This window comes from Podarcis erhardii, assembly GCF_964252035.2.
Source record: "Podarcis erhardii genome assembly, chromosome: 11".
Taxonomy (NCBI): Eukaryota; Metazoa; Chordata; class Lepidosauria; order Squamata; family Lacertidae; genus Podarcis; species Podarcis erhardii.
The window spans coordinates 115,990-129,936 of NC_138501.1; the positions used below are offsets into that span (position 1 = coordinate 115,990).

Below are 13,947 nucleotides of genomic sequence, written 5' to 3' on the forward strand. Positions count from 1 at the left end.
ATACCATTATAAATACTTCATTTGTTCCACCAAACCTGGCATTACTTTTACTAATAAATGACTCTGACACTACAGAATTCCTTTCCAAGCACCTCCTTTCTAATACTTTCCATAATATTCTCTCTTTGTTCTCTTTAGATAGATTAGGAAAGAAAAATTATAAAAAATATTTTCAGACCTGCTAATATTGAGTTATTGTCAATGTGTAACATCCCAGGCAAAAACTGACTGAGTAGAAACGCTGCTAGAGAACCTATGCGGTGGATACAGAATGATCCAAGCTACACTGTGTATGCACATGCACATCTCTCTGGTCCTACCACCCCATTTTCAGAACAAGAGGGGAACAAGCAGATCACCAAGTGGGGTGTAACTGCACGGTTGCCGTTCACAGAAAAGTGGTCCCACATCTGTAGGGTAACATTTAAAGGAATCTTGATATTATTCACAGTATTCACAGTAAAGGGACTACGAGAAGGCACACACCAACACAAAGCTTGGCCCCATCATGTTGACTTTCTCACTAACAAAATATCTGGGTCAAAATGTTTATCTACACTAAACCTGGTTAAATAGGCATTAACCCAGGATTTCATTCCCCATGGAATCTGATAACCACCATTTTCTAAATGGGCATAGAGCTATTGTATAGAGAATTCCCAGGACTGTTTGTCAGAAGCCAAGGTACTGATAACTGATATAAATCTGTCATTGATGTATGCCCTTAATTGTACAGCAGATATTTTGGTTTTGACAAATTTAAATCTGAAAGGTTCTGCATCATTCATCGGAAATTGCTCAAGAGAAATATTAGTGAGCTCAACCTGTACATAAGATCCATGAGCATCTCTGGATCTTCCTGAAACTCTCGCATTTTCACTGTGTCTGACAATATGCTGTTCAGATTATACAACAGCTCTTCCACCTAAGCAAACAAACAAGTCCAACATTAAAATGAACAAATTACTGATGTGCAAAGAAATATATTTTTTTTCATAATGAATATTTGAAAAGTCATATTTATGATTGAATTTTATTTTGAATATTTGTTTATTGCAGGGGTAGTCAACCTTTTATACCTACCGCCCACTAATGCATCTTTCTTGATGGTAAAATTTCCTTACTGCCCACCAGTGCTCTGTGGAAGATTCAGCTTGTGCCATAGAACCCCCTACTGCCCACCCCACCTAGAATCCTGAAATGCCCACTTTTGGGTGGTAGGGACCAGGTTGACAACCCCTGGTTTATTGCATTATCATACCTTTTCCCCAATTTTATCCTCACAACAACACTATGAGGCAGTCAAAACAAAATAAAATAAATAAAATAAATAAAATAAAAAAATTCCTTCCAGTAGCACTTTAGAGCCCAACTAAGTTAGTTATTGGTATGAGCTTTCGTGTGCATGCACACTTCTTCAGATACCTATGAAGCAGGTTAGGCTGAGAGATTGTGGCTCAAGGCTCAAGGTCACCCAATGACTTTCATAGCTGAGCAGGGATTTTAACCCTGTTCTCCCAGGTCTTTGTCCAACACTCTAACCATGGCAGTACATTACACTACACTGGCTCTCTTTGTTGGATTAATCTACAAAAATGGCATATCGTAATATTTTTTCTGAAGTGTTCAATTTGTGACAATTATGAAATTTGGGGAGTGGGCAACAACTAGATAATGTGGTAGACCTGCAAGTAAACACAACTACCATCCTTAAGGTTTCAGAACTGAATGATTCACTACACCAAGGATGTCAGAAAGCAAAGACTCAGCAAAGTTAATGCCATTATCCATCAGAGCTTTTTGCCAGCAATTCCACAACTAGATTCTGGTGGGGTAGATCTTTCAATGTTCAGTGCTGGTTCTTTGCTCTCCTCCTCCTTACCATTGTTGCCACCCTGCCTCTCCGTCTGAGACAATCCACAGAGGATGAGACATGCAGAGTTTTCAAGGACTTCTGGTTTGGCTGTGACCCGAAACAGATCACTCGGAGATGAGCGCCATTGTGTGTGGGGGGGTGCTGGGGTGATGCGAGGGCAAAGCACACCCCAATATGCTCAAGAGGGTGTCTTGAGCCCAAAAGAGAAAGCAGCGGTGGCGCAAAAAGGCACAAAGGGTTGGCAATGAGCCCACATTGGGAGCATGGGTCTTGGTAGGTTGCCAGAGAATGTTGACCTCTGATAATGGGTCCTGCTTCTTCTCCCTTGGGCTGGGAGCAAGACACAAAATGGTTTTCCAGGTGGTTCTAGTAGCTCTGTATGATCAGCTTTCCTTCCGTCCGTCCTCCCTCACATGAATGCCAGCTGATTTTTGTGAGCATACAAAGAATTAACTTTTGTCCAGTAACCTACTCAAATTTTGCACTGAAGTAGCAAAATGCCTTACCTGTCCCGGAAAGAGAGTTGGCTGCATGTCTACATCTTCCTCTGCATATGCCAAAATAGTTCGTAAAGACTTTCTGAGATACTCCTCGTTAAAATCTGATGCTTTACCAACCAGAGAAGCCAATGACATTGTCACTTGCATTTTGACTCTTGCAAAGTTCTTTTAAAAAACAGAAAAGGGAGTGTCAGATTGTACAAATGAAATGTATTGTACTGATTTTCCGTTAGCTGGTTTTTGTTTGCATGAAATTTAAACCTCCCTTTGGCTTAGACAGAATTTGTTATAATGGATTAAGTAAGCCCCACTAAAATAAATGGGATTTCCTTCCAAATAATCATGGCATTATGAAAGCTACTCTTAGTTCATTTTGTGGAAAAAATAAAATTCAGTTTCATAGGCACTGGGAATCTCACTAATTCTTTTTTTAAGTTTTTATTTATTTTCATGGTACAGAAGATAAATTTTGTGAAAACAATTGTTACAACATTAAACAACAAATAACTTGTCCTGATGAAATTACAGACTTTTATCATGCCATGTGTTAAAGTTTCATTTGATTATTCTAAGAGTCTGAACAATTTATGTATTCAATAAACGTTTGTTATATGTTATAAAAAGATTGTGGATTGTGTTTGCCCTTTGCTGCTCTCACCTGGCATGCTATTGACCATACTCTGTCATACCAAGAGCCATACTTTTGGCCATACTTTGTTATACCAAGAATCAATGTTCAGCCCAACCAGTTTTCCAACATCTGGCTATCATACAGGCGGTAGTCAATAGAAAGGCTAAGAGGTCATCTTCAGGATAATCATGAGCAGATGGGATCCTAAGCCCAAGTACTGCTGGTGCAGGGGACATTTCAATTGTTTTGTTGTATATCAAGCTTGTTTCTTTGAAGACAGCATCCCAGAAAGATTTGATGATGTCACAACCCCACATATGTAAATATGCACCTTTGACTGCACATTCCCTCCAACAATTGGGATTGACTTCCTTACATATTCAGGATAGCCTGCAGAAGTTTTAATGAGGCTTCCCTTATTTTTGCAGAAACTCACTGATTTATTCTGAGCTTCCCAAAGTAAGAGTGAGTTTAATAAACCAGAACAAATAAGAAATGTACAAATCTGTCAGTTTTGATTTTTCTCAGTTTCTCATTCTTAAATTAAGTTTGCCACATTTTCATATCAGTTTCATATCAGTTTGCAGTTTGATTTTCTTCTAATCTAATATACATATTTTAATGTAATTTCCCCAAATATACCCATTTTTGCAAAGCAAATTCCTCTAATATGCAGTTTTGTTCATTACCTTCACAAATGCATGTATCTTTTTCTCCTCACGCATGCATATTTGTATGCATTAATTGACTGGATAACTGCATTGAAACATTTGGCAAGTGTGAATTTCAAGGGATAGCTGTGTTTCAACTCTCATATAGTTTCAGAAAGTGTAGGGTTTCCCTTTAAATGCAAACTGAATTGAATATTTTCCTCCTTCCATAATCAATAGTAATAACAAGTTAAAATGAGGTTACATCATTAAAATGTTACTTCTTCTCAAACCAAAGGCTACTAGACTATTATTCTCCATTCCTGTAATGGTTGGGTCTCTCCCACAGAAGCGAGTCAACTCCGGCAGTAATTAACTCAAGTTTATTGCTCAAGACACACAAATCACTCTGGAACTCAGTCACTCAGTGACTGCTTCCAAATTAGCTGTTGCCAAGTCTGAGTTCCGCCCCTTCCTGGTCCCACATTTAAAGCCCCACTTTCGCTTCCTTACCTGTTCACACTTCTCATTAATTCTTGTGCTCATCATCAGATGGGCTACTTCCAGTGGCCCTCCCTCTGAGTCCGAGCTTAAACTGTCAGTCTTCCCCCTTGAACTCCCCCCTTCCTTCTTCTTGTTCTCGGAGCTCAGGCTTCTACTGCTACTAGACTGCTCCTCCTGCCTAATTACCTCCTCCTCTCCCCCTCTGTCAGCAATGGGATGCCGCTGACACTCTCCTATCTTCTTTCAATTACAGGTTCCAGTTTACTCTTAACGGTTTGCATGCATACTGTTTTTAATGTATCATATAGTTCCATATTACGGGATTCAGAGTTACAAATCCTATACATGAAGGCCAAAAAAACTTGGGCCAGTGCAGCCTCATCATATATGGTATCCCTCAAACTGCACAGTGTAGCATGGCCAGGCCATTTTCAGCTAGAAGGAAATAACTTCTACTAATATAAAGTAATTATATCAGGCAAACAGACAATGAAGTAGAATATACAGTGGTACCTTGGGTTAAGAACTTAATTCATTCCGGAGGTCTGTTCTTAACCTGAAACTGTTCTTAACCTGAAGCACCACTTTAGCTAATGGGGCCTCCTGCTGCTGCTGCTGCACCGCCGCTGCACGATTTCTGTTCTCATCCTGAAGCAAAGTTCTTAACCCGAGGTACTATTTCTGGGTTAGCGGAGTCTGTAACCTGAAGCGTATGTAATGTGAGGTACCACTGTAATGTAATTATTCTGTGGGAAAACAAAATAAATGCAAACACTGAATCTGTGATTTAGGCTGTGAGTATCTAAGGAAGTATCTTACACTTATGCAGCTGAAGCTGTATCTCATAAGGAGGTAAAGAGTAGCACAGGCTTGAATCCGAGTGGTATCCATGCTGCTGCTGCAGTGCTGAAGGAGTCTTTGACACAGGTCAGCACACTGCTCCACTTCCTCTTCAAAGAACAACTCTCCAAACTAAAGGAAGCAGAAGAAAAGACTGTAAGATGGTGTCATCATAAGAGCTTTAAAACGACCAGGTAGTAGTGAGAGGATTTTTTTAAAAATTGCCTCTGTGCCTTCTGAGACAAGGGGTGCCTCACCCAGGGGTTCAGAACCTGTGGTCCTCCAGATGTTGCTGGACTAGCCCTAGAGACCAGCCCTAGAGACCATGGCCTTTAGTGAGGGAAGATTGGAATTGGAGTCCAATGGAAGGTCACCCTGTATGGTGACCTGTGCCAGGAAAGTGACAAGGGCAGTGCAACCGTATTGATTCTCCATCTCTTCTGAAAGAAGTTCAGAGTCACAACAAGGGAGAGGACCCTTTTAGAGGCAGCCCTTCATTTAAAGAATGTTTTCCTCAGAGATGAATCATAGAATCATAGAGTTGGAAGAGACCACAAGGGCCATCGAGTCCAACCCCCTAATGCTTGCCTGACACCATCTTTGATATCATTTAAGAACAAAGCAAAAACTTTTCTGTATCAGAAGATGTTTGAATGCTGATGTTATTACTCTTGGGAATGGCTGCAGTACTTAGTTTATTTTGTGATAATCATGTCATGGTTGTGGAAGATTTTGGTGTATGATGGTTTTGATGGCTTCACCAAATTCACTACTTAATCAATTTAACTTGATATTTAATGTATTTTTTTTTATAAAAAAAGAAAATTACATTAAATATCAAGTTAAATTAATTAACATTTTTTGTATTGCTCATTGCCTTGAGATGTCTCAGTATAAGGCAATTCATAAATTTTATTAGATCTAATCTAATGATATAGGAACATCAAGTCAGCAGTGATGACTGCCAGTTTTGAATTCTTCATGTTCTGCAGCAGCAAGAAGAATTCATCAGTCCAGATTACAGTTCCAAAGAGGCACCACAACATCAGACGCTGTACAAACACAGCACACATGAGATATAACCCCCTTGGCCAGGCAGTTCTACTGAAATACATTATATATAATGCACAGCAAGATGCTGTGACAAGCTGGAAGCTTGAGAAGGGAGGAGGAGCTACTCCTTATACTTCTTTCTCCTTCTAAGAGATGTGTTGCATGTTGTGAGTTTTAACTACATGCATGACGTTCTGAAAAATGTTTTTAATTACAGAACAGTTTCATAAATACAATAAAACAAAAAATGATTCTGATAAGCTGGCATGTGGGAGAGCTCAGCTGGCAGAGCATGCGACTCTCAATCTCAGGGTCATGGGCTTGAGCCCCACACTGGGCAAATGATTCCTGCATTGCAGGGAGTTAGACCACATAGTCCTCATGGTCCCTTCCAACTCTGCTGTTCTATCAGAAAGAAGACAGGTAAGAATGAACGTTTGTACAATAGGAACACCCACCATCCCTTATTGCTGTAAACTGGTAAGACAATTCCACTATATCAGATATTCCATTTGCTTATTTCTCTGGCTATCCTAACATTGCTGAAATTCTTTGGATTTCATTGTCAAAGGAAAATGAACTATGCATACCTATGGTGCATGGTTAACTATTTACAGTGGTAGCATAAAGCACAGTGTCAAGTCATTTTGTCTAGAAGACAGATTTCTTCAATGGTACAGTAATTTTAATTGCAAGAGAGATTGGACAGATAACATGAAATAAGAGCTTAATCATGAATTTCAAAACAACTAATGGCACTGCTCTGTAACTTGTTAACCAAGTCACATTTCAGGCTACACTGGCTCTTATTTAGAAAGGCTATCCTGAGATTTTACATTTACATTTACACCTATACACTATATTTCTTAAGAACCACCCTGATGGATCAGACCAAAGGCGAACTACTCTTAGATCTTTCCCACAGGGGCCAATGAGATGCCTCCAGCAAGTTCTCAAGCAGGGCACGAGGGCAAGAGCCCATCTCATACTGTTTTGCCAACCCAACTGGTACGTAGAAATATGTTGCCTCTGATTCTGGAGGTCGCATACAGGTGTCACAGTCATCAACAGCTGAATCTGGTGGCACTATGTGAATATGTGCTTCCTTTGGTCTGTCTTGAACTTCCCGCTATTCAGTTTCACTGGTTGACAACATTTCCTAGTATTATTCTCTCTCACAGATACTTTTATAAGTCTTTAACATGTCCCTCCTTCCTCTTCTTTTCCCTAAGCTAAGAAGGTTGTATCCTTTCCACAAAGCTGAGCTGCTCCACCCAATGACCTTTTTCTACAACACTGGGTATGTACAATTTCTTCAGAGGTTTATTCCTAACAATAAAACATTTGCAGGATGGTAAATGTAGCTAATGAGGTCTGTCTCCTGAACTTCACCTTGATGACAACTAAGCAAGCCATTACATAAAATCTTGCCCAGGTTTGTATTCTGGTTTTTCTTTCTTTCTGAGGATGGATCACAAAGCCTGTCTTTCTCTGCTATTTTAAAATTTAAAGAAATCTAAGTAATAACCCATCAATCTTATTCTATCTCATTTTCTGCCATGTGTACCACCAGCAACTCAAACTCTGGAAACAGAAGTCTCCACTCACTGAGTTATCAAATGCATGTACACTTTTGTGAAAAGGTTACCTTGAGGGCTCTTGCACAGGGATAACAGTGCAATGCTTTGAGGGAATCACAAGGGGTTTGAACTTCAATAATGTGCCCTTCAGGATCCTAACAAAGAACCTGATAACATAAGTACGCCAAGTACTTACCTTGACAATTAATGCTCGGAGAGTAGCAAAGCAATGAGTCAAGTAGGTTGTGCTCTGATCACAGGTCAAAGAATTTACAAGGACTTTCAACACACCTCCCAAGACATTATCTCTGCAATCCATAGCTGAAGTCGCCTACATCACAGAAGAGGATTCTTAAAACACAGAGTTTATGCTATACTAGTGCCAGTCTTGACACAATAAGATAGCCCTAAGCAATAGACAGAAATTACCTTGATGCTTTTCACAGTAGAGGGGAGAAGGCATATAGCTACAAAAGATTTGTTAAGAGTGTATTCACGTACAGGGTTTTTCAAGCATTACATTCAATGAGTGTAATGATCTAAGACCCAGAAATCAATGGAACTTGAGGAGACCTGTGTAGTACTCTCTGTGGACTCTCCTGAACAGCAAACTGAAAGATGCAATTTCATATTATCTGAAAGTATAGGGTGGTAGGAATAGCATGAAAACAATTTACTCTTAACAATTGGGCAATAAGCGAAGAATCATTTTTAAAATTTCGACATATAGCAGTTAAATATACCATGTACTACAACAAAAACAGAGGCAGAAAGCAAGCCTCCCTTTCCAAGGGTAGAGGAATTTGTATGCAGCCAGTTTCTCACCTGGATGATGTTCTCTTGCATGTCTAGGATAATCAGATTAGCTTCTGTGGCTAGGTTCCCACTCACCAACACTTCTTGGTCAATCTCAGCTTTTGTTCTAGGAGCATGACAAATCAAGTTACCAAATTAATTCATTAATCAAATTGCCTCTTACTTTAGCGTACTAGGCTTTAGAAACAGGACCTACACTAACCCTGAAACTGCAATGCTGGGTCTACTTTTAGTTTATCATCAGAAATATTTATCTTCTTTGTTTCTCTTTTATTCGGCTCAAATGCTGTGATCCATGGTTAAACAAGTTTAACAGAATTAGTTAAACCCTTTCATTAGAAGGATTGAGGCAGCTGCATTTGGTGGTAGATGCTAGTGACACTGACATGGTGGAAGACAATTTGGTGTATGCCAGCCTGTCCAGCACCCCTTAAATTTGCTGCCATTAGGTACATGACATGGGTGGGATATTGTAAGGCTTGGGTCTCTCCCACACAAACAAGGCAATTAATTATTTCAGATTTATTGGCACTTTTTTTTTTTAAAAAAAATAATTTTTATGAAGTTTTCATTTTAAGAATCCAATCAAATCACACTAAACATTCCAAATTATACAAATACATATCATAAAGTCCAAATATTTTGCCAAATTATAATTTTTTTGTTGGGGGTTCCCATGCTTCGAGGTCAGTTGGGTCCAATCATCTCATATTTCTACTGCTTTAAGTGTCCACAAGTCCCTTCTTTAAATCTTCTTGTTATTATCCTTCTTCTTTAATAGCCTCTGAGTTCCTTCCACAGGCAAGCTGAAACGAGCATTATTATGCCTCCGTGTGAACTTTGTGATGACTATCCCCCCCCCTTTTTTTTGCAGCTGGTAAGTCTTTTGTTTGCAGTATATCCTCGCGCGCTGGTATTTATGCCGAATCCATCCGAAAGTTCTTCTCGGGTGGCAGGCGCCATCTTTTCTCAGTTCCGATGAAATAGAGTCTAGGCATTTGTTCGTTAATTTTCTCAGAAAAGTTGCACCAAACATTAGTCTTTCCAGGGGAGGTTTGCCAAATCGAACTTGAAATGCAGATATATATATATATATTTAATTTTTATTCCTTTTTATTAAGTTATAACAGACAAAAACAACATACATTCCAACAAACATACAAAGTACACAACTGAGGATAAAAAAAGGAAAAAAGAAAAAAAGAAAGAAAAAAAACACATAAAAATGCATAAAGCAAAAACACGTCAACTTACATTAACTCACATGACATTGATTGACTTCCCTTCATCTCGATTTCGGAAAGTATTATATTATTTTTCTATCTGCAGTTTCTTTTCCTTAAAAAAAAACTTTTTGCGTCACAAGCGTTGTATCATACCTACTGTGATTTTTACATATTTTTTGTTATTATTGTTATTGTTTTTGATTTTCCTTTGTCTCTATTTCCATGTATACCCTGAATTTATCCCAATCATTCTTAAATTTTTTACTTTTTGGGTTTCTTATTTTCTGTGTCATTTTTGCCAATTCTAGATAATCAAATAGTTTAGATTGCCACTCATTTATAGTTGGGGTTTTTGGTGTTTTCCAATACTGTGCTATGAGGGTTCTGGCAGCCACCGTTGCATATTGAAAAAGTGTTTTATCCTCCTTTTTTATTTCCTGTCCGATTATCCCCAGCAGGAAGGCTTCAGGTTTTTTACTGAAGGTATATTTAAGAATTTTTTTTAATTCATTATAGATGGATTCCCAAAACTTTCTAAGTACCTCACATGACCACCACATATGATAGAAATCTCCCTCCTTGCTCTTGCATTTCCAACACATTTTGTCACCTGTTTTGTATATTTTTTCCAATTTTACCAGCGTTATGTACCACCTATACATCATCTTATACAAGTTTTCCCTAAGTGTTGTACATGCCAAGAAACTCATACCTTTGCTCCACAGTGTCTTCCATTTGTCAAATTCTATATTATATCCTAAATCCACTGCCCATCTCACCATTACCTCCTTTACTTCCTCATCTTTGGTGTCCCACTCAAGAAGCTGGCTGTACATTTTCGATAGTAATTTGGTTTTGCTTTCTAATATTTCGATCTGGAATCTGGATTTTTTCTCACTTATCCCCTTCTTTTTATCTTCTGTCCACATAGAATTGATTTGGTGATATTGAATCCAACCAGTCAATTTCTTTTTTATTTCTTCATATGGTCTGATCCTCCACCTCTGTTTTAGCTAGTAGATCTTCATAGGTCCATCTTTCCCCTTCAATGTTTGTCTTTTTTAATGTCAAAATGTCAATTGGTGATAACCACCAGGGGGTTTTCTGTTCCAATAGTTTTTTATTTCTTTCCCACACTTCTAGCAGTGGCCCTCTAAAAATGTGGTTGGAAAAACCCTTGTGGACCTTTCCCTTATCTCGCCATAAGCATGCCAGCCAAATGCTGGTAAGCATGCCAGCCAAATCTCAAGTTGAATCCCTCTAAATCTAACAAATCTTTATTTTTGATAACAATCCACTCTTTTACCCAACAAAGACCTGAGGCTTCATAGTATAACTTTAAATTTGGGACCGCAAATCCCCCTCTATCTCTTTGATCTGTGAGCAATTTAAATCTAATTCTTGGTCTTTTTCCTTGCCAGATGAATTTGGAAAGTATTCTCTGCCAGTCTTTGAATAGTGAAGTTCCCCTAATTATCGGTATATTTTGAAATAAGAATAATAATTTTGGTAATAGGGTCATTTTGATTGCTGCCATTCTCCCCTGCCAGGAAAGGTGTATTCTATTCCAAGTGTCCAAGTCCTTCCTTATTTCTTTCCATGTGTTCTTATAATTGTTTTCTATCAGATTTATATTTTTCATAGTTAACCAGATTCCAAGGTATTTTACTTTTTTAGTTATTTTGATCCCCGTCTGGATTTCGAGATGATTTTTTATCTCATCTTCCAAGTTTTTAGTCATTATTTTAGTTTTTGTTCTATTTAATTTAAAGCCGGATACTTTTCCAAATTCTTCTAGCAGCTCTAACACTTTGTCGACGCTCTCTTTTAGGTTTTCCAACGACAACATAAGATCGTCTGCATATGCTTTCAGTTTATATTCTTTCACTCCAATTTTTATGCCGCGAATCTCTGAGGTTTTCCTTATCTTATTTGTAATGGTCTCTAGCACCATGATAAACAACAGAGGTGACAGAGGGCACCCCTGTCGTGTGCCTTTCGCAATCTCAAAGGATTCTGTTAAGTTATTATTAATAATTAATTTAGCACTTTGTTGTGTATAAATTGCTTTAATTCCTTCCAGGAATGTGCCCTCTATCCCTGACCTTTCCAAACATCTTATCAAAAAACGCCAGGACACATTATCAAAAGCCTTTTCGGCATCAACGAACATTAAAACTGCGGGAATTTCATTATGACATTCTAGGTATTCAATGATGTTTATTGTATGTCTTATGTTGTCTTTTATCTGCCTATTAGGTAGAAAGCCGGCCTGGTCAATGTGAATGAGATTGACCAAACACTTTTTAAGTTGGTGCGCCATTATATCTGCGAAGATCTTATAATCATTATTCAATAGTGAAATCGGTCTGTAATTCTTGATGTTAAGTCTATCTGAATCTGGTTTTGGTATCAACGTGATGTATGCTTCTTTCCAGGACGCTGGTATTTTTCCTTCTTTTAATATCTCATTCATTACATCACTTAACACCGGTATTATGTATTCTTCCAGAATTTTATAGTATTTGGCCGATAGGCCATCTGGTCCTGGGGCTTTCCCCAGTTTCATCCTCTTAATTGCCTCTCGGATTTCCTCTACTTTTATTGGTTTATTTAATGCACTTCTTTCCTCTTCTGATATACTATCAGGGCTATTTTCTTCTAAATATTTTTTCTATTCCTATTGAATCTTCTTCTTCTCTTTTGTATAAATTTTCATAAAATTTGAGGAAGTTCTTTTTTATTTCGTTAGGGTCCTCCAAAACTTGTTCTTCAACTTTTATTTTGTTGATAATACTGAGTTTTCTTCTTTTTCTCAATTGCCATGCCAGGAACTTTCCAGTTTTGTTTGCCGACTCAAAGAACTTTTGTTTCATTAATTTAATTCCCCATTCTACCTCTTGACTTATTAATATTGAATATTGTGTTTGTAGCATCTTATACTGTTGCTTGTAGCCATTGTGATTCGGTTTTCCTAACATTTTTTTCTCACAATCTCTCATTTGGTTAAGTAATTCTTCTTTTTTTTGTTCTCTAGCTTTTTTTCTTTGGCTGTTTTGTTGTATTAGGAAACCTCTTAACACTGCCTTGCTGGCATCCCAGACTACATCTATGCTTGTCTCCTTATTGGTGTTTAAGTCAAAATAATCTTTTAAAGTAGTTTTTGCTTTTTCAATCACTTCTTCTTTTTCAAATAGATAGTCGTTCATTCTCCATCTGTATATACCCTGGTTCTTCCTGTTTAATTGTAACATTATTGGGCTGTGGTCCGATAGTGTTCTAGACTGTATCTCACATTTCGACACTCTTATTGTTAATTCTCTTGATATCCATATCTGATCTAACCTACTCCAACTTTGGTGTGGTTCTGAGAAGTGAGTGAATTGTCTTGTCATGGGGTTTTTGTGTCTCCATATATCTATTAGATCTAGGTTTTCCTCAAGATCTTTAAACAATTTCGGTAATTTCCCTTGATTTAAATTCTTCTTTCTCACACTCCTGTCTAGTTCTGGTGTCGGCACTCCATTTAAGTCTCCAAGTAAGACCAATTTGTTATTTTCTAATTCTAGTAAGAGTTGTTCCAGTTTTTTGAAGAACTCCAATCTGTTTGAATTTGGTGCATAGACTGTTACTACATTTATTTTTTCTCCCTGGTAGTTGATTTGTACTCCTAAAATTCTTCCTTCCTCATCCTTGCAAATTAGTTTAGGTTCTAACTTCTCCTTCACATAAATTACTACCCCTCTTTTTTTCTTAGAGTCTGAATTGATAAATTCTATTCCCAACTTTTTGTTTATTAAAATATGTTTGTGTTTTTTGGCAACATGGGTTTCTTGGCAACAAATGACATCAATGTTTTTTCTCTTTATAATTTTTTCAAATTTATTTCTCTTGGACTTTTCATTAAAGCCATTCACATTCCACGATAGAAGCTTAAGAGTCATTTTATTACTAATTACACTTTGTTCTAATTTCTGATTTAGGTTCTAATGCTTCTGTTTCTATTAGTCTCTATATCTTACCCCTCCTCCTCCTCCACCGATCTTGTGTCTTCCGCTTCTTCCTCCGGCTCTCCTCCCCCTTCCCCCTCACCCCCCTCTCTCCCCTCCCCCTCCTCCTCTCTATATCTATGTCACCTCCTCGCTGTCTTACTTCTTCTCTGCCCAAGTCTTTTTCATATCTTCTCAGGAACTTTTCTGCTTCTTGTATATCTGTCAACTTGAACTTTTTATTCTTATAAAAAAAGGAAACCCCCTCTGGGAATTCCCATT

The 13,947-nt window shown here is 38.0% G+C and overlaps 1 protein-coding gene across 4 annotated transcripts in view; it reads right to left on the reverse strand.

Annotated features, from left to right (window-relative positions):
• DOCK8 (dedicator of cytokinesis 8) overlaps nt 1-13,947 on the reverse strand; it is a 162,571-nt gene that overhangs the window by 20,581 nt on the left and 128,043 nt on the right. For all 4 annotated transcript variants that reach the window (XM_081880898.1, XM_081880897.1, XM_081880896.1 and 1 more), the window contains 5 exons: nt 8,460-8,556; nt 7,831-7,965; nt 4,981-5,133; nt 2,383-2,541; nt 825-925 (listed from right to left, as the gene is read on the reverse strand). In XM_081880898.1, the coding sequence (XP_081737024.1) occupies nt 825-925; nt 2,383-2,541; nt 4,981-5,133; nt 7,831-7,965; nt 8,460-8,556 (645 nt within the window). The remainder of the gene's footprint in view (nt 1-824; nt 926-2,382; nt 2,542-4,980; nt 5,134-7,830; nt 7,966-8,459; nt 8,557-13,947) is intronic.